The 21,099-nt window shown below is 45.9% G+C and overlaps 1 protein-coding gene across 1 annotated transcript in view; it reads left to right on the top strand.

Annotated features, from left to right (window-relative positions):
- WAPL (WAPL cohesin release factor) overlaps positions 1 to 21,099 on the top strand; it is a 145,912-nt gene that overhangs the window by 76,962 nt on the left and 47,851 nt on the right. Inside the window, exon 5 of the mRNA XM_075000129.1 lies at positions 17,440 to 17,535. Within this exon, the coding sequence (XP_074856230.1) occupies positions 17,440 to 17,535 (96 nt within the window). The remainder of the gene's footprint in view (positions 1 to 17,439; positions 17,536 to 21,099) is intronic.

Consider the following 21,099-nt stretch of genomic DNA (forward strand, 5'->3'; position numbering starts at 1 on the left):
AGAAGCTAAATGGATCAAGGGAGGCTGCCAGTGGAGCAGTGAGGTTCACCCCACATCCATCATCAGCAACTATTGCTCTCCACTGCTGGAGTGCTATGAGGAGTGTTTTCTTTGTCCTGCTGCTCTTGGTATAGACAGAAACGTTATTAGCTGCAGCATTTCTGGGTGTAGAGAGAAGTGGGGCTGGGAAAGCCAACACGGGGTGACAGGAGCAAATTCACTCATGGAGAGAGGGGATGTAGGTAATCCATTGCAGTTCAGTGAAGGCATTTTCTTTGCTTTCTTGGGTTTAAAAATAAATATGATTTAAAGATGAGATGCATGAGAGGAGCAGAAGGGCTAAAATTGTGACTTTCTTTCCCCAAGTGTCTGACCGTTGTCATACAATTACCACAGACTCAGCACTGCAGGCTCTTCTTACTCATATGATCAGATTTCTGCTTCCATAGAGAAGGAGCCAGCAGTTGATAGCACAAAATGTGAATAGAAATATTATTGTTGCCTTCAAATCTTTTTAAATTGTAAAATCCTCTTTTGCATTAGCTCTTATCTTTTGTTGGAAATGCCAAAGTTGACAAATTAAGGGGAAGACCAAAAATTTCTTGCTGTTCCTATAGCCAGGCTTCGTCTAGGCTTAGCAGGGGTTGATGGATTTTGTTTTCCGCCCCACCCGCTCCAATCCCCTGTGGCTTCCGCTGCCTCTCCATCCCTCTGCTTCCTCCCCCACAACTTCCGCTGCCACTCTTGTGAAGGAGATGCCTCCCTGCCGCTGGGCCAGTTGGAATATTCAGAGTCAAGCAGTGGTGCCTCATGGTCTCAGGATGGCTGGAGCGGTAGTGGAGGCAATGGCAGGAGCGGCTGCCGAGCACGTGCAGCGTTGGTGGCTGCCCATGTGGCAGCATCCCCTTACTGCAGCACCTCCTTCCCACATCCTTTCCTGTGGTCCTCCTGCAAGTTTGGAGGCAGGAGTGAGGAGCTGGATAACTGCAGAGCCAAAAAGAGGGGCTTAATGAAAAAAATTTGCTCACCCTGAGTTAAGACATTCTTTCATGGATCCAGAAAACTATCCACTGAGATCTTTGGCTTACTTACTGTATTTACAGGAATTGTCTGCCTCTCCTAGTTCAGGTCATAGCCTTCACTGGGAAATCATTCAGCCTTAACTCTTCTTGCTATGTTCCCCTGTCTTTTCAATTTCCAAGTAAGAAAGCATTTTCCCTTCTGCCAGATCTCTTCTGATGTGAGTATAGCGCCCTGAGTATTTGGTGGGCTTCTCTCTAGTACCCATTGTACAGACTAAATCTCTTAGGCCTTGTCTAAGCACACTTGTCCTGTTTAAATACTCATGTGTTTTCTGTATGTAAAACATACATGGGGAGGAGGGAAGGCAACAGACAATGACCTAATAGGAAAGAATCAAAAATATGTAATGTGGGAAGATGCAGGCTGAGCAGAGAGTAACTGACGGAAAGCACAGGAGGAAGTTGGAGCAACTGTCAATAAAATGGGAATAGTCTGACCTAAGGATGGAATTGGTGGGATTACCTCATCGGTGTCTGAGATGGCACGGGAGAGTCACTGCCACTGCCCTGGCTCCTGCTGTCAGCGAGTCTGACTCCTCCATCCTTAGTAATTGGAATTGTCCCAGTACTTTGCCTCTGTATGGAGCCACCTGTTTCTTCTTCCTCTTTCCCCCCATTCCTTTTCCCATGTCTTCAAAGCTATTGTGGGTTTTTTGTTTGTTTTCCTAGTAAGCTGTATGATATAGGAGTGGAGGATTAATGCTTTTTGTTATGTTTTGGTTCAAAGGCATGCATCTGTGACACATCACATGCTCTTTTTATTGATATGAGTGGTTGTGAGAAGCCTATGGTGAGGTGAAGGCTGATTACTGGGAAGTATGTTGGAAATATGTTCTTTCTTAGGCTGCAATACTTTGTTTGCTGGATACTTGAAGGACATTAGGTCATCTTCACAGGTGTTACTGGTATATATTTTTATTTAATGTAGGCTGCAATTGTGAATGAAAGTTGAAGAAAACATTCTCCTGATATCACAAAACTTTCTGTATGGTTATATCGTTGAAGTTGTCCCATGACATTAGTGGAAGGAATAAGAGCAGCTGTTATATGTTGAACCCCTCTAATCCGGCAGTCTCTGGGGACATCTGTTATCAGTCATTTATTTTAGTTAGCTGACTGTCCACTTATTATGGGTATAGCCAAGTTTCCTGTGGGCCCATAAAATTTCTTGACAGCTACCAGTCCTGGTTCTCAGTATTCTGGGCTGTTGTTTAGCTCTAATTTACACCCTGAACATACCTTCTAATAACCCCATAAGCAGTGAAGGTATTACTAAGCTGCTGAACAATATTGAGCTCCTCTGGTTTGGCAAAATTTCCCTTTCAGCACCGGTCAGGTCTCAGAGGTGTCAGACTAGAGAGGTTCAACTTCTAGTACAAGACTAGATTTATGTTTAGTCAAAATAATTACTGGAGACAGTTATCTTTAAGATATTTGAGTGTTAAATATTTTAACAATTCTGACTCATGAAAACCTTTATTTTGTTTAAAGAAATTTGAGGATTGTCATAAGTTCTGATAATTGAGAATGGGAGAACTTTGTGATGATGCTGGGCTTTAGTTAAGATAATCACACTCACCTGTACAGTATTGGTCACTTTGAACTCTGCATTTCCTTAAGTAGAAGCACATATATAATATTACTTTATTATCGTATATAGTATGCCACACTTACGTGGTACTTTCAGGAAAAATATTAATACTATTTTCAATTATGAGTTTTAATTATAAGGGTTTTAGTCAAAGAATAATTAAATAAAACTTATATTGACAATTTTTATTGGCCTTATAAACGCTGTAGTATACATTGTTGAAATGAAGTAGCGTCTGTCAGTGAGTAATACTTGTAATCGAAAAAGTGGCTGTTCAACGTCATTCTACTACTTGAATGCAAATAGTGAGATTAAATTCACATTTTGACCCTGGAGATGAAGAAGTTAAACTTTGTTTACAGCATTGGTGGGAGCTCCTAGACCAAAATAAATATTCTGGCTGAAGAATTCACAGCATGTATTGTAGCTCATCTCTTTACCCTTTGTCAGAGTGCTGCTCTTGTGCTTCTGGATGATATTTTTCTCTGCACTGACTCACCTCAGAAAACTGTTGAGTGTAAGTGGGGAATGAATTGTTTGCATTTTGGTTAATACTTTCAGATACTACTTCTGTGTCTTAGGGGTGGTAAAGGCATTCAAGATGACTTCTCTCTAATGTAAAAAAGAAAATGTAGACATAGTTATAAAATCCAAACTTCCAAATAATTTAGCGTGTTAATTTATGAAATGTCTTGAATTTTGGATATTAAAGTGCGGATTGGTTAGTGTAGTCTTATCAATTACCATTAACAGCAATCAGGCATACATAAAGTTAAATATTATATATTTTCCTCTCTGTCTGCACTGTGGCAGTGGCTGCCCTGGATATATTGAATGGTGTTTTTGTCTGGTGGTAGTTCTCATCTTCCTTGTTTTACCAGCATTTTCATCATGACTCATGCCACTGGCTTTTATTTTCTATTATATATGTGAATAGCATGCTGTGCTTCACTAAGATATATTAGAGTGCAACCCCTTGAAAATTTTACTTTGAAACTTTTTGGGATTAGAAATTAAGTGTGACATGTAGCATATGCCGTTGGGCAATGATCTTTTCAAAATGATAGCCACGACTGTGAATTTTATGAAATCATTGGTATTAGTTTGTTTTTGCATACCAATAAATCCCCAAAACCAATCATGCTTGAACCTAGAATATTTTATTCTTCACATCTGAGGCATATCTAGTTTGATGTAGCTATTTCCTATATGAAAACAGCAGCTATCATTTTTATAAGCAGAGTGTCACACAATTTAATGGATGAAAAAGGAGAGTAAAGATCCACTCTACTCTTCAGCAAAAGATAGTTGTCTATATTTTATAATATATGGCACTGCAAACATTAGAGTGAAATGATGAATTGCCCCTGTTTATGCAACATTAAATTTTCTTTGTAAATCTGTGGGTGGTTGTCCTTTTACAGTACCCAAAAATCCCAATCTGCATTTTATACCTAAGATAAATTCCTGTAGTAATACAGATCAAATCAGTGAGATAAGACAAGTATTACAGTGCGATCACAAACCATTTTAGGTATCAACAGATAACGTACTAACGTTTGTGTAAAAAAATTGGGAAAAATGGCAGGTTAATCACTTTGTAGTCCTGTAATACCCATGAATTTGTCAAAGGTTGTGTTATATTTTTGGGAGAAATTAGAACAAATTCATAAATTACCACTGCAAAACAGTCAGTGTTGCAACAAGGCTTTCTTCTTCGAGTGTCCCCGTGGGTGCTCCACATTAGGTGTCGGGCTCGCCCGGCGCCGCAGATCGGATCTTCCAAGCAGTTTCTGCCGGACCGCGCATGCGCCGGTGCGCGCCGCTCCCCCGCGCGCTCCCGGCCATGTGCGCGATCCGGTCCCCGCCAGTTCCTCTTAACCGCCGTCGGCTGCAGACGGAATCCAACTAGGCTAAGGCCAAGTAGTGTATTCAATGGCTTTATCTGTTTTTTCTTAAAGTTTTTTCAGGCACTTAGGCTACTATAAGCTAGCCGTTTGTTATTTTGTATAAAAAAAAAAAAAAAAAAAAAAACAACAACGAACAAGCTAGGAGAGGGACAGCTCAGCCAGTCCCAGTAACAAGCGCCGGAGGCCAGGAGCTAGGGCTATCAGCCCTCCTGCTAAGGCAGGCCATCGGACGGGGAAAACGGCACAAAGAAGGTGCTAAGTACCCACTTAAAAACACAAAGACTCACCAACAATGTCCTCTTCAGGCTTTTAAAAAAAAAAAAAAAAAAAAAAAGAATGCTGCTTCTTGACAAGGCCCTCCAGCCAGAAGCGCCGGAGCGGCCGCAGCAGGAGGGACCCTCCGGGGCCCTTAAAAGGAAAGCTGCCTCCCTCACTCCATCAGCGCAGAAACGGAGGAAAGTATCTCCAGCCCGATCCCTGCCGGCAGCAACAGCGAGCGGGACGGGAGGAGCAAGCAGCCCCCAGCCGCAGCAACAGCTGATCGGCGGCGGCACGGAGAGCCACGTGGAAGCGGCTCAGCCTCCAATACTCAGCCAGCCGCCCCGCACCGCAGGCAGGGCGGCGGCTAAGCAAACGCCGGTACTGGCGGCACCACAGGCAGCGGCACCGATCCCCGGGGAACCGGCGGTGCACAGCGCGCAGGCACGCAGCCTGCCGGCACCGGAGGACACCGCACATGCGGCATCGCCCTCGAGCGTGCCGAGCTCGGTGCGGACGGGGCCGGAATCCCCTGTATGCTCCCCAGCCCGATCCCTGCCGGCAGCAACAGCGAGCGGGACGGGAGGAGCGAGCAGCCCCCAGCCGCAGCAACAGCTGATCGGCGGCGGCACGGAGAGCCACGTGGAAGCAGCTCAGCCTCCGATAATCAGCCAGCCGCCCCGCACCGCAGGCAGGGCGGCGGCTAAACAAGCGCTGGTACCAGCGGCACCGCAGGCAGCGGCACCGACCCCTGGGGAACCGGCGGTGCAGAGCGCGCAGGCACGTAGCCTGCCGGCACTGGAGGACACCGCACGTGCGGCACCGCCCTTGAGCGTGCCGAGCTCGGTGCGGACGCCGGAATGCCCTGTATGCCCCCCAGCCCGATCCCTGCCGGCAGCAACAACGAGCGGGACGGGAGGAGCAAGCAGCCCCCAGCCGCAGCAACAGCTGATCGGCGGCGGCACGGAGAGCCACGTGCAAGCGGCTCACCCTTCGATAATCAGCCAGCCGCCCCGCACCGCAGGCAGGGCGGTGGCTAAACAAGCGCCGGTACCACCGACCCCCGGAAAACCGGCGGTGCAGAGCACGCAGGCACGCAGCCTGCCGGCACCGAAGGACACCGCACATGCGGCACCGACTTCGAGTGTGCCGAGCTCGGTGCGGACGGGGCCGGGATCCCCTGTATGTCAGGGGCGGAGTTACCTCCTCAAGGGAGGGGGAAGACTGCACACAAGAGGAGGCATTGCAGCCCCTCTCCGCACAGGGCTGTGTAGTTGCTTTCTCACAGCCCTCCGCTATGTTGCAGACTCCAACTAGAAGGCAGGGGTCCCCCCCCTCCTTGGCCTACCCGGAGCCCCCTTCTCCATTTCTGCAACCAGCCTCACCCTGGCTGGGACCACCTCCACCCTTCCTGGGATTTGAACCGCTGGACTATTAAGCAAAGTCGCTCTCTCCAGGGTCTCGACGGTCTCCCTCCCCCAGACGCAAAGGGTATGCACCAAGGGAGTGGTCTAGGTCACCTTCCCAAGACCAGTGCTTATACTGCCGTGGTCGCCCTTACCACGCAGGGCATAGACACCATCGGCAATCTACTAGGGAAAGATCCCTATGAACGATCTCGTACCCCCAAGGGCAATTGTGACCGGGGACAGAGACTTAAGCATCTCAGGGGGGACTGGTTATGGAACCCCGAGATTTTTCCTCGCACACCTCTAGTGAGAGGGTGTACCATCATCAGCAGGAACCGGAAGGGTCCAGAAAGACGTACCCCAGCGGTTCCTCGCTTTCCTCCCCGGATGAGGCTACGGCCCCGGGGGGCGTCCATCCTCCGGACGATCTCAAACAGTTCCAAGAGCTGTTTTACGAGGGTGGCCTTCACGCAAGGCTTCCAGACAGCAAAGGTGCAAGAGCAACACCATAAGCTCCTCAAAAATCTGAGACCTCCGGCCTCCTCCAAAATAGCAATACCGCTGATGACGCAATCTTGGAGCCTGCCACTATGATATGGCAGACTCCTGCGACTATTCCGCCTGTCCACAAAAGAGCGAAAAAAAAAAAAAAAAAAAAAAAAAAAAAAATACTTCGTGCCCACGAAGGGCATGGAGTTCCTGTTCAGCCACCCACAACCAAATTCTTTGGTGGCGGAGTCGTCGCAACGTGGGGGAATAAACAAACATGCCAAAAAGCTAGAGCTGTTGGGCAGAAAGGTCTACTCCTCCTCCACGCTACTGTTGCCAATGGCAAATTACACAGCGCATCTAGCGAACCATAATTTCAACAACCACATTAGGTTGACCTCCCTCATGGACTCGCTTCCAGAGGGCACGAAACCAGTGCTCAAGGCCATCATCCGACCATTTTATAACCAGTGGCAAAGGATCACCACAGACACATGGGTGCTGGAGATCATAGCCACGGGGTACGCCATCCCCTCCCAGTTGCTCCCACCGCCATGACCTCCACCCGGGGCCCCACCTCCAGGAGACCTCCCATGTAGCGAGGCTCAAGCAGGAGGTAGACCATCTCATGCTCGTAGGGGCAGTGGAAAGAGTGCCGGAGCAACTGCAAGGGAGAGGGTTCTACTCGAGGTACTTCCTCACGGGGAGGTCCATCTTAGATTTTCGAGGCCTCACCGGTACCTGCGCAAGCAACGTTTTCGGATGATCACAAACGCCTCCATCCTTACGGCACTAGACGATGGAGATTGGTTCGCAGCCCTCGACTTACCAGGTCCTACCGTTTGGGCTCTCCTCAGCCCCCAGAGTCTTCACCAAGACCTTGGCAGTGATGTCAGCCTACCTGCACAGACAGGGGGTATTTATATTCCAGTATCTGAATGACTGCCTACTCAAAGGGGCCTCAAAGGAGGAGGTACTACGCATAATATGTGTCACAGCAGGCACGTTCTCTTCGCTCGGCCTGCTTATCAATCTGACAAGATCAAAGACAGACCCCACACAGGACATAGAGTTCGTAGGGGCACGCATAAATTCTATTACAGTGAGGGCGTATCTACCAGAGACTCGCTTTCGGGCCATCGGCTCCCTCGCGCAAGGCTTCACCTTCAGCCCTATGGTGCCGGTTCTGACGTGCTTACAGCCGCTGGGCCACATGGCAGCAGCGACGTTTCGTAGAACAGAACGCCAGGTTACACATGCGCAGCATGCAGCATTGGCTGGCGAGCGTATACAAACCGGCAGCACACACTGTTCACAGGATGGCGTCGCCCACAACGGAGGTGCGCAAATCCCTGCAATGGTGGGTAAACCCAGAGAACCTGCTAACAAGGGTACCCTTCCACCAACCACACGTATTGGTTTTTCTTACTACAGATGCCCCCCTCATAGGGTGGGGAGCACACATGGGCGAAGAGGTGACGCAAGGGCTGTGGTCCTCTATGGAGCAGTCACTGCACACAAATATACTGGAGCTCAAAGCAGTGTTCAACGCCTGCAGACACTTTCGAGACCAACTGAAAGGCAAGGTAGTCGGGATCAGTACAGACGATACCTCCACCATGTTTTATATAAATCGGCAAGGAGGAGCTCGGTCCCGTGCCTTATGTGTAGAAGCAGTCCGGTTGTGGAACTGCTGCATCGCCAACAATGTAACCTTGAAAGCCTCGTACTTACCAGGCGCTCGCAATGTGAAGGCAGACCAGCTGAGCAGGCGTTTCGCACTCACGCACGAGTGGCAGATCCGTCCCGATCTGCTGCAACCGATTTTTCCACGCATGGGGTTTTTCCCCAGATAGACCCTGTTTGCTACTCAGCACAACAAGAAGTGCCCACGATTCTGCTCCAGGGCAGGACTGGGACGGGGGTCCCTGAGGGATGCCTTCGCGATCTCATGGAGGGGCCCCCTGCTTTACGCTTTCCCTCCCACAGTGCTCATCCACAAAGTGTTGCACAAAGCCAGGAGGGAAGGAACCTGAATGATCCCGATAGTCCCAACGTGGGATCGACAGCAATGGTTCCCCCTATTCCTGCGCATGTCGGACCGGCCACCGAGGTCCCCTCCGGTGGCGCGGGATCTGCTCACGCAAGCCCAGGGGTCCATAGTGCATCCGCACCCCCAAAGCCTGCGACTACAAACGTGGTTAATCCATGGCTCAGCTCCCTAGAGAGCACATGTACGGAGGAAGTGCAGCAAGTCCTAGAAAGTAGCAGCAGGACTTCCACCAGGAAGACCTTCAAGCAGAAATGGACTCGCTTTACGGCATGGTGTTCTACCAAACAGCTAGCCCCCTTTCGGTGCCTATGGCTGTGATATTAGAGTATTTACTGGACCTCAAGAGAGGAGGACTCTCGCTATCCTCGTTTCAGGTCCACCTGGCCGCCATTTTGGTGTTCAGACACGAAGAGGAAGGGCACACGGTGTTCGCCCATCCCATGGTTACCAGGTTCTTCAAAGGGCTGGTAAGCCTATACCCCCCTCAGAAACCGCTTCCACCTCTGTGGAACTCGGACCTGGTGCTTAATGCGAAAAGGGGACCACCGTTTGAGCCTTTGGCCACGGTTTCCCTCCGCCTCCTTATGATGAAGACGACCTTTCTTCTCGCAATCACGTCAGCTCGCAGGGTGAGCGAGCTTGAGGCAGTTATGGCAACGCCGCCCTGCGCTGTTTTTCCAAGGAGGCGGTAACCATACGGCTGCATCCAGCCTTTGTTCCTAAAGTTTCTTTCTGAGTTTCATACTAACGAACCTATTGTTTACCCTTGTTTATCCAAAGCCTCATAACTCTAACAAAGAGGCGCGCCTACACCTCCTGGACGTGAGCAGGCGCTAGCTTTCTATATGGACAGGACCAAGTCCTTCCGGAGAACGGATAGGCTCCTAGTCTCTATCGCTCCCAAATCAAAAGGAGAATGTCTCTCTTCGCAGAGAATCTCTAAGCACATCGTATCTTGCATAAAAATGTGCTACAAACTCAAAAAGACTCCTTTACTGGCCACGCCCAGGGCTCATTCCACTAGGGCGGTGGCAGCATCAACAGTCTTTTTTCAAGGGCGTTGCGCTAAAAGACATTTGCAGAGTGGCGACCTGGTCATCCTGTGACACCTTCGCCAAACATTACGCCCTTCACAGGGTATTCCAAGAGGATACCCGTCTCTTGGCAGCGGTCCTCTCGGGGACAAGCTGCACATAATCCGATTACCCACCTCCTATCTTGGGTTACTGCTGGGTAGTCACCTAATGTGGAGCACCCACGGGGACACTCGAAGAAGAAAGAAAGGTTACTCACCGTAGTAACGGTGGTTCTTCGAGATGTGTCCCCGTGGGTGCTCCACTACCCGCCCATCCTCCCCGCTCCGGATCTCTGTTTAGTGTTTTGCAGGAGCATCCGAGGCGGTTGGTCAAGGAACTGGCGGGGACCGGATCGCGCACATGGCCGGGAGCGCGCGGGGGAGCGGCGCGCACCGGCGCATGCGCGGTCCGGCAGAAACTGCTTGGAAGATCCGATCTGCGGCGCCGGGCGAGCCCGACACCTAATGTGGAGCACCCACGGGGACACATCTCGAAGAACCACCGTTACTACGGTGAGTAACCTTTCTTTTCTGAGAAATCTGGCATTTTGAACAGTAGGAGCAGTCAATCTTTTTCCTTTCCTTGACCAATCCTTTTCAAATAGGCTTGGCTTAGCAGCATCGTTTATATTTGAGGGGGATATTTCTTGCCTCTAATAACGAAAAAAAGAAATATTCAAAATAATTGTTGCCCTGGTACTTACTGGTCACACAACAATGCTTATATAATTCCTTGATGGCTGACTGTGCAGTTCTCCTTGTTCTTTGTTACAGTGATAGGAAACATGGTAATTTTCACTAGGATTGCTTCAGTTATGAAAAGTTACTGAGAGTGTCTAAAGCACCTGCAGAACTCTAAACAACAGCTGACAAAAAGAACTTCACTGGAAAAAGTGGTGCAAAAGAGGAGAGTTGAAACTATACACGTATGAATATGCTTGGATCTGTGCTTCTGCTGAATTATGTAGCGGGGAAGTGGGCAATATTTTTTTGCTGGGGTGCCGTACCATGCCATGAATTTTGGAAAGGCATCGGGCCACACATTTCTTGTTAATGAAATTACTCGCTGTCTATTGCAGTGGTGGGTTGGATCTGGCCTGTAGGCTGCATCTGGCATGCATATTTTTTATATCTGCTGCCAGGGTAACGGCTGGGGTTGGGAAATGCAGGCTTTTTAAGTAGCTGCAGGAACCCCAGATGATGATCGGGCAGCACAGTAGTGTCGGGCCAGAAGCCCTTTAAATAGCAGCAATTTAAAAGGCTTTGAGCTCACAGCTCCCATTCCCCACTGCTATCATGCTGCCTGGCTGTTGTCTGGGGTTCTTCCAGCTATTTAAAAACCCTGCAGCTCCCAGCCCCGCCGCTATCCTGGCAATGGGATATAAATAGCATGAGGGCCCAGTGTAGCCCATGGGCCAGTTCCAAGTGCTAGGCAGGCCGGCTGTGGCCCATGGGTCGTATCTTGCCCACCCCAGTGTAGCACTAGCATGGCATGGGACACTGGTCCCCAGACCAGGTTATTCTTTCTGATTCTTTCCATCCATGGGCTGAATAAATGTTATGTGCATCAAAGCATATGCAGATGCACACCACCAGTAGAAAAACATGCTGCCCTCTGTGGGTACCTGCTAATCAGCTGGGCAGCCTCCCAAGTGGTCTGCTTACAGGGAACGCTGCTGGGGAGTTGGGAGTGAGGAATTTAGTTTGCTAAATGGACTTGTACAGAGTAATGAAGTAGAATTACCACAAGGAAGATATGTCATAATAAATGGGATTTAGAATTTAAGGGGGGAAAAATGGTCCGTGATATGAAAATTCGATCAATACATCTTTCAGTTCAAGTTCAGACTCCTCCTGGGTCCATTTAGGGAAAAAAAAAATCTTTTTTGTTTGAGTAGCTTTTTTTTTTTTTTTTTTTTTTTTTTTTTAAAATAGTTGAGGTTAAACCTCTCTAGTCCACCACTCTCAGGACCTGACCAGTGCTGAACAAGATAATTTGTCAGACTATGGGAAGTCAGTATTGTTTAGCAGCATTAGCCATACTACTGCTGCTTACTGGGCTCTTAGCAGACATTTATGGGTAAGTTACAGCTAAAAAGCAGCGCAGAACGCTGACAGCCAGAACTGGCGGCTGTAAACAAGCTTTATTGGACCACGGGAAACTTGGCCTCACCCATGATAAGTCGTCTCTCTAACTATAATTATGCTGGGTTATGGATGTTGTCGGATGAGAGCGTGCTGGACTTGAGAGGTTCAGTCTATAGTATAATTCATTAATCCAGCTACTATTCAAACTTTTTTCTCACTAGGTTTTGTTAATGGAAAGATGTTAATGATATTTTATGTGCCTACTTGAAGAAAATTCATTTGGGTAATCAGAGAGTGTCTTAATATGTTTATGGGAGTACAATTTGTCTGCAAATTAAGGCCACTCTTGCAGAGTTATGCAGCATTATAATAATAATAATATGAAGCTATACCGATCTCACAGAGCTGAAAGGGACCTTGAGAGGTCATTGAATCCAGTCCCCTACCCTCTTGGCAGGACCAAGCACCATCCCTGACAGGTTTTTGTTTTTGTTTTTGTTTTTTAAAAAAAAAACAACCTATTTGCCATAGGCCACTACATAGCCTCCTCAAGGATTGAGCTCACAACCCTGGGTTTACAAGGCCAATGTTCAAACAGCTGAGCTATGCCTCTCCTCATGTACTTTTCTTGAAATTCTAAGTGAAAATTCCCCATACATAAGTTCTTTACTGACGTGTATGTTTGCTTTTTTAAAAGAAGGCCTCTATATTTGCATCTTGGAAATTACATCTCACAGGCTTTTTGTCATAAATGACTATTTGGTCATATTGTGGTTACAATACCCTCGTGTCTTGATTAGTGGTCCAAATTATAGAAATGTAGAATTAGAAATATGTGGGATTACAGGTCAGGATTGAGTTAGAGGTGAAGGAAAATCTTCCATATCTCCTGGCAAGCTCCAAATAGTTTCTTATTTTTGGGAGTACCCACTTCACTTTGTTTTATTTTTCCCAGTTAATCTCCAGAAAGTGTCAAATATTTCAGTACAGTATACAGAAAATAATTTAATTAAAATTGGGCCACTTTTAATAAAGGCTATTTCTGATTTTGAAAAGATCTGAAAGTGTGCATGGTTTTTATTGGTTTCTTAGAAATACTAGCTCTGGTCAGTGTAAAGCAGTACATGTTTATAATTGTTTTCCATTTTATATATGAAATCCTAGGATTTGCAAGGTCAGTTTCCCAGTATCAGATAGGAAGTTTTCATAGGAAAGAAAAGAACCGTATGTGATAGGTGTCTTTAAGTTTAGCTGGTTAAACCTAAATGGATGAGGTTTACCGGCTGCAGTTAACCAGTGTGGGCTGGAGCAGGCAGTGCCCTGCCCACCACCGGTAGAGAGTTGCTCCAGGGCTGCAGGTGGTGGTTATTCCCTATGAAGGAGTAAGAGGGCTTTACAGGAGAGAAGAGATGAAACTCTTGGCTTCTGGGTGATTAGATGAGGGCATGAAGTTTTAGATAGCTGAGATTGATGGATTGACTTTAAGAAAACCGACCCCCAAAGCAAATTCCTGTGACTGTCTCTCTAACCAGTAGCTGGGCCAATAGGGCTACGTCTACACTAGCCCCAAACTTTGAAATGGCCACGCAAATGGCCATTTCGAAGTTTACTAATGAAGTGCTGAAATGCATATTCAGCGCTTCATTAGCACGCGCGCTGCTGTGGTGCTTCGAAATTGATGTGGCTCGTCCCGATGGGGCTCCTTTTTGAAAGGACCCTGCCTACTTTGAAGTCCCCTTATTCCCATCTGCTCATGGAAATAAGGGGACTTCGAAGTAGGCGGGGTCCTTTCGAAAAGGAGCCCTGTCGGGATGAGCTGTGCGGTGGCGAGCCGCGTTAATTTCGAAGCGCTGTGGCTGCCTGCGTGCTAATGAAGCGCTGAATATGCATTTCAGCGCTTCATTAGTAAACTTCGAAATGGCCATTTGCGTGGCCATTTCAAAGTTTGGGGCTAGTGTAGACATGGCCTAGGGGACCAGGGTTCTCTGAAAGCTGAGCCTTGCAAGGTGAATACCTCTCACCTTTGTTTTTCATGTCTCTTATTAATAAATTTTGTCCTTTCCATTCTCTCACTGAGGAACAAGCCTTTTTTCTAGGGCATCTTTCTAGACCATCTTGGGTATGATTACACTGCAGTTAGACACCTCTGGCTAGCCTGTGCAAGCTTACTCAAACTCTGGCTGGAGGCTGCTTTGGTTGTGATGTAGATATGATTTCCAGAGCTCATGCTGCAGCCTGGTGTCTGGAACATTTACTCTGCAGTTAGGGCTCAGTCTACTGGATTGTCTATCAGTCTGAGTCAGCTCACTGGGGCCATTTGCATTCATCTAATTGCAGGGTAGACATACCTCTAATCACATAGGTGGAGACCTAGTTTCATCTATTGTTCCTTGTTTTTCTTAATCCTTTCTTTTCTCTGTCTTCATTTTGTGTTGAGTTTTTATTAGCAAGGAGCCCTATGCCATCTTAAAAACTAATACATTTATTTAGGCATAAGTTAGGGCTTGCTGACTCAGACTCACCGGACTCAGAAGGCTGTGCCATTTTTCTGTGGATATACATTCCAGTCACAGGCTGTCAATGAGAGTGAGGGATTGCCACCTAGGAGAGGTTGCGAATTCTTGGTGATGGGCTCAAGAGGTTTGAGCCGGGAGTTGTAAGTCATGGCCAGTGGTGGTGTTACTTTGTTAGCGAAACCATAGTGTATCTACACAAAAGAATAAATAGACACATCAGATATCAAGAATGGTAACATTCAGAAACCAGTTGGAGAGCACTTCAGCCTCCGTATAAACGCAGTAACAGAATTGAAAGTTGCCCTACCCGAATGAACACGCACATGCGTGCACGTACATGTTTTGGCTGGGACAGTCCTGTATTTCAGACTTCAGGAAGAGGTGCCCTGACTTAATTTAACAAAAGTGCTAATTGTGCCGTATTCACAGCCCATGTTGAGCTGCTGTTCCCTCAGGTCAGCGCAGTTGCAGCTGCAATACAGGGTGCTGTCAGGAGAGCAAGTGTAGCAGGTACTGACTGGCTAGGTGTGCAGGCAGTAGCAGGAGAGGGAGCCAGCAGAGGTTGTGCCATAGGGTAAAGCAGGATACATTGGTGGCGGGGGAGGGTCGGGGGGGGGTGGGAATGGTATTTGTCCTCAACAGTCCTTTTTGCTGCCCCTCCAGACAGGAAGACCTCCCCCCCCCCCTAACCCTTCAAGGCAGGGCTTGCAGCCCCATTCACAGCTCCCACCATCTCTGGGAAGCCAGGAGCCTCACCTATGAGGCTTGCAGCCCTATTCACAGCTCCCCACAGCCTGGGTAAGCCACAACCTGCACCTGTGGGGCTGCAGCCCTGTTCCTGGTGCCTTGTATCAAGGGGCAGCTGAGGAGTGCCCTGCTCACAGGTGGTAGCTCTCACAAGGCAAACACCCCTGGAGCTTCAGAGTTCCCTTGCAGGATGGCAGCCCCACTTGTCAGCATCACAGGGCAGCTAGGAACTTCCCCTGTGTCAGTGAGGCAGCCAGTGCCCCTCAGTGTAGAATAATTGGGGTGCCCTTTAATGTGGGGCAGCTGTGGAAGACCCTTCCCCCCTTCCCTGGGGCAGCAGACCAATCATTCAGGGCGGCCCCCCGGCAGCCAGTCCCCTTCTCTGCTGGGCCAGGGAGGACCCTCCCCCTGGACTGCAGGCTGCAACCTTCATCCCCAGGGTCCCCTGCCTCCACTGGGAAGCTGCAGCCTCTATGCTCAGGCCCACGACTGCAAAGCAGAAGCTCCTTGTCCAGTGCCCCACTTTGGGGCAAGAGCTGGGAGTGGCAGGGCTTAATCCTGCGTTCCCCATGGGCTCCCTGTGGAGGAGAAGCCTCTGGAGCCCATTGGGGCACAGTCAGGGCCAAATTAACCTCTTCTGGGCCTGCAGTCCAAACATTTATGTGGACTTTTGGGGGGCAGTGGGGCATGGCACAGGGCTGAGAGGCAGGCCCTTCTCAAGAGCAGTAACAGTCTCCATGTAAATAGATTTTAATTTTTTTTTACCTGTTATAATTTACAAAAATGCAGTTTGTCTTTTTTAATGGGTGCTCAGTAAACACTGTTCTTTCGAATGTTTGTACGGCATAGGTCTGATTTTCCTTGAACTTGCTGAAGTCTGAGCAATTTTACCAGGTGTCCCATATCTGGCATAGTGAAATATGGTCACCCTATATTCTCACCTTTCTATGAACTGTTGGGAGTGGGCCACATTACCCCTGTTTGAATTGGCCTCCTTAGCACTGGTCTTCCACATAGTGATGTAACACTCCTATTTTCGCTATGTGTATATATCCCCACCAAACTGAATATTCCACTAAAACAGGCTGACATGGCCTCCCCCTCATCCCCTGAAACTTCACCTGCATTGTAAGTTCTGTGGAGTGTGACCCATCTCTGTCTTCTGTGAAGAGCAGTGAAAAATTGGGCTACTATGCACAAGTTTGATAGTAACCAAAATAATTTGTGTACATGCCATGTAATAGCACTTCTACTTCAAACATAAAGTTAGTATAATTCCTGACCTCCCCAAAACTCTTGACATTTATGAAAGAAGGAAACCTGTCGTTGTGCGCACATGCCATGTTAACTGTACATTCAAAGACAACATGCATATTCCTATAAGAACAGGGGTTTTAGGCATAGGATTACTTTACTTTTTGACATAAGAACTTTTTCCCCTTGTGCATAGCTTCCCATTTTCCTTTTTTTAAGTTTAAAAATAGTTTTATTAGTGCAAGAGTGAAAAGCTTTTTCACAGAGGAGGCATATTTAAAGGAAAAATATATAATTTATTGCTTGCATTATGTTTATGAACTCAGAATTAGTATATTTATCTTATTGTGGTAAGCTTTCATTTTATGTATCTATTTTGTATGAGTAGCAGTTAGAGAAGTCTACTAACCATTTGAACTTGGCTGTCCCAAGGGGATAACACATTTCATTTTAGAATTTTTATCATTTTAAGATAAATGACAAGATCCAAATATATTGGCTTTACATTTTTAGTCAAACTGTGTGTATATTTCTACTGGTAAGGTATAACAGATGAGTTTGTCTCATGTAAGTAGGGAGACTGAAAATTATTTTAATTAAAAGCTTTAATGTTGGCATCCTTAAAAGGATATTCATTTTGAAATGCATACATTCGTCATAAATGTGTGGTTTTACCCCTGAAAATATAAAGTGCATGTTAGCTATAATTCTTAAAATTAGAATGATCAAGGTCCAAATCAAGTTAAAGCCATGTCAGGTAATTTTTACTGAAAAGGAACCTAAAGTAAAATTTCTTTTTTGTTGCAATGAGAACATAAGGAAAACAGGTAAGTTTAATTTTGAAATGCCTCTTAAACTAAATGGTATTAACAGATATAAAATGTTAAATTTATTTTTGTTTGTAAAATATTAACTTGATGAGTTCTACAGTTAACGAGCAATAACAAGTGATTATTTTATTTTTCAGTCTCCAACAAAAGCTGTGTACAATGCTAGGCACTGGAATCAGCCAGAGTCAGAGGTTCTACCGACACAACCTGTGTTGAAAACGCCAGCCATTCCAGTGAGTAGGCGTTGTTTTTCTCCAAAGCTTTAGTAGTGCCTCCTAAACTCTGACCCCTATCTGGAAATGATTAAGACAGGCTAGCAAGTGTAGCTGTAACTCAGAATGAAGTCCAAATGGTCATGGTAGCCATTAGGTGTAAGATTGAAAAGAAATTGAATCAGTGAGGAAGGGGGATTTCTTTGGTTAATTATAAAGGGAAAACTTACTGGAGTTAGAAACTTGATTCCATTGGCTTTTTTAATGTGAAAATCACTATCGTGAATTACTTATGTGAATTGTTCTAATTAGGGATGTAGAGGAGTTTTAAGAAACTCCTCTTCTCTGATACTTAGGCTATATAGGCTGAACAAATCAAACCTAACAAAAGTGTCCACAGAAATTATTGGCAGAAGGAGAAGGCAAGGGAACATGAATGATTCTTACAGAGGAGCAATTCTGAATACAGTCTGATTTTTAGAGGTGTTCCGAGCAGGATTATATCAGTGGATTGTCACTGAGAGAAGCAAGATTGGTAGCTTGCCAGTCAGACTTGTCAGTTTTCAGTATTGGCTAACAGCTGCCTAAAACAGATCTAATTCTTTTGGTCAATGTATGTATCTAGAAGCTGCCACTTGTTATGAAAATAATTTTGTCTGTTGAAACTAGGCTCTGTTTTAGTGATTCTGCATTTGTTTTATGTTCAGGTAGCTGAAGCAATCAAAGTATAAATAATTAAATCCTGCTACACTCTGTGTCTACTATAATAATTCTTCAGTTATTTTCCAAGTGAGCCTAACATTCTCCACCATTTTGTTTTGAGATTGAAGCTCTAGCTTATTAGATCTGGACGCTTCTTTGTTACTTCACAGTCTCAATTACGTTTTATAATGAAGCCTTCTTCAAATGTTAATTTACGTTGCCTGGGAAGTTTAAGTAACTTATTTTTTAAAATAACTTAATTAGCATTATTGTGGAAAAAGGGAAGGTCTCAGGTTGTGTGATCCCTTCAACAAAAACTACAATGAGGCATAACACCTATAAATCTAAACTGAAGCTTGTTATTCTTCAATGAATACACTAAACCTTGGAGCTATTTTTTTAATTTTATGAAGCCCCATAATAGCACTGTTTAAATTAACAAGGTCAGCCTTCAAATCGGCTACTCATATAACAGCAAAAACTGATTTCATTGTTGCTCATAGATAGAAAATCTTAGAAGCCTCCAAATTATTAAAAAAAACAAAAACCAAAACCACTAACACCTACTAAGTAATTAAGATTTTTAATATCTCCTCTCTGGATTAGGGACAGATGTCTCAGGCTGTACTGGAAAGGCTTTTCATTTTCATCAATTTTTCACTTCATGTCTGGGACTCTAGTCATCAAAATATTAGTTCATGAAAATGGGAAAGTTTTAAGTAGTCTCACTGCCCAAGAGGAATTCTTTTTATGACAAGAAGTCAAACAAATCTACTGTCCAAGAGGTCTGTGTGTACTTTGAGTTAGAGGTACTTTTAGCAACAAGATTATTGGTTTTATTTTTATAGTTTTGTATGACCATGGTTTCAGAGTAGGCATGGGATTCCCTTTTGTCCAAAAGTTCACATGTGATTCCTGCGCAAAGTGAGACTGTGGCCTTAATTATGGTAGGTACTTGGAATGCTGCTGTTGATTCCTTAGAGTGTTGGAGAAGTTCAGTGTCCCCAAGTGCTTGTATTCAACACGCAGGTATGCAAACACCTGAGACTGAAAATTGTGTGTTGGTCCATCCCTGTGCAGTTGCATCTCTCATGCTCTCAACCAGGGTTTCTCAGATCTTGGGTAGCAAAGGAGCATTACCAGTTCGGAGAGCCTCGTTTTCAGATGGGCAGCAGAACCAGGATCTTCACAATGGCCTTCAGTGACAGTGGTGCAGCTAAACAGCGTAGCCATTTCTTCTTTTTTCATATCTGGATGATTGGTTCCTGATGATCATATCTACCCTGGAGGTCCAGTCTCTACTATTCTTGCTTTATTTTCTGGCATCTTTGGGGTGTGTATAAATAACCAGAAGCTCACCTTTATTTCCACAAAAGCCTTAGATTTTATAGGAAGAACCCTGAATGTGATGTCAAACAAGGTATACAGTCCTGTGAACAGATTCCAGGCCCCAAGCAACCTGGTAAGGCAGCTGACCATTAGATCACAGACTGTAGTCAGGGTGTGCCTTTCCTGTTAGGGAAAGACGGACATGGCTGTGTATACCTTTGTAACGCCATTAGCTAACATTAATCTCAGTTACCTGTGGGCCTGGTTCTGATTTGTTTACTTACCAGGCAGAAGACAGTTTAAATACCATGATGGTGGACGACAGAGGGTCAGGTGCCTGTTTCTATCCAACTGCATGAGAAAAGACCATCATTAAAGGTGCATCGTCAACATAGGGAACTGGTGTGGGTGGTCGCAATGCCTGACATGTGGCCTCCTTGGGAGGCCAGTGTGTACATTAAGTACAGTGGGTTCATTTTCATTTACAGGGTTTTGTTACATTCTGATAATGTCAGAGGACAAAATGAAGCAAATAAGATGGAGCAAAATCTCATTTCTTTCTGTATAGAGGTAGTCAGTTCATGGAGCTGATGTATCAACGACTGCCTCATGCTCTTAGCAGTAGACCTCCCAGCTGCATAGAATTCTTAGGCAATCTAAGCAGGAAGTTTTTCATAGACCATGAGTAGGAGATACTCAGTTCCATCCTGAACAACACCTTTACCCAGTGGGGAATGCTGTCGTGGGACCTGATTTGCCTTACAGATAAAGAAATGTTATCTGTAATGCTCCAACAGTGTTCGTCTGTGAGTTGAGGGGCCTCTTGCATTATCATGAACAGACCATTGTGAGGTATGCCTTTCCACACATCTTCCCCTGCACCCAGCTTTATTAGTGTGATAGTTTTTGGGATACTCAGGACTACAAGTCACCTTGTTGTTGTTCTCTTTCTTGCAACACCAGGGCAGGGGGTGGAGATTGAGATTTCCTTGGGCTTAACTGAGTGTCAGGTGCCTGACACTTCCAATCTATCAGCCACCCAAACAACCACTACAGAGCTACATATACCTCATTATTTTGCCTTGCTGGTTAACTGTAGGTATGCTTCAGCCCCAGAGCATTTTAAAGCATTTCCTGTTGCATTCAGCCCCACATTCACCACAGATTTTCAAATAATATCATGTGTGCTGTCCCTAAGGAGGCAATTTACATACCATCTTGCTCCAACTCAAGATAAGTGCTGAATATCACAGCACTGAGAGCTATTTGTAGTGAAGACAATCCTGCGTTGAGTATCAAAGATGAAAATATGAGATACAGTGAACTCTTTCATATCTGGGAGCCTTCGTCCAGGAGGTTGCCAGATATTCAAATATTCTGGATGATAGAGCAGTACATAACACTAAGGAAAAACAAGATTAGATATTAAGAACCAAACAAATGTATGCAGAGTACATTATTTACCAACAACAGTAGTATTGTACACTGTAAACTTATACTGCAGTTGCTGTGTTTATTTGTATTTACTTTCACTATCCTGCACTTATGGAAACA

Source organism: Carettochelys insculpta, chromosome 7 (assembly GCF_033958435.1).
Source record: "Carettochelys insculpta isolate YL-2023 chromosome 7, ASM3395843v1, whole genome shotgun sequence".
NCBI lineage: Eukaryota > Metazoa > Chordata > Testudines > Carettochelyidae > Carettochelys > Carettochelys insculpta.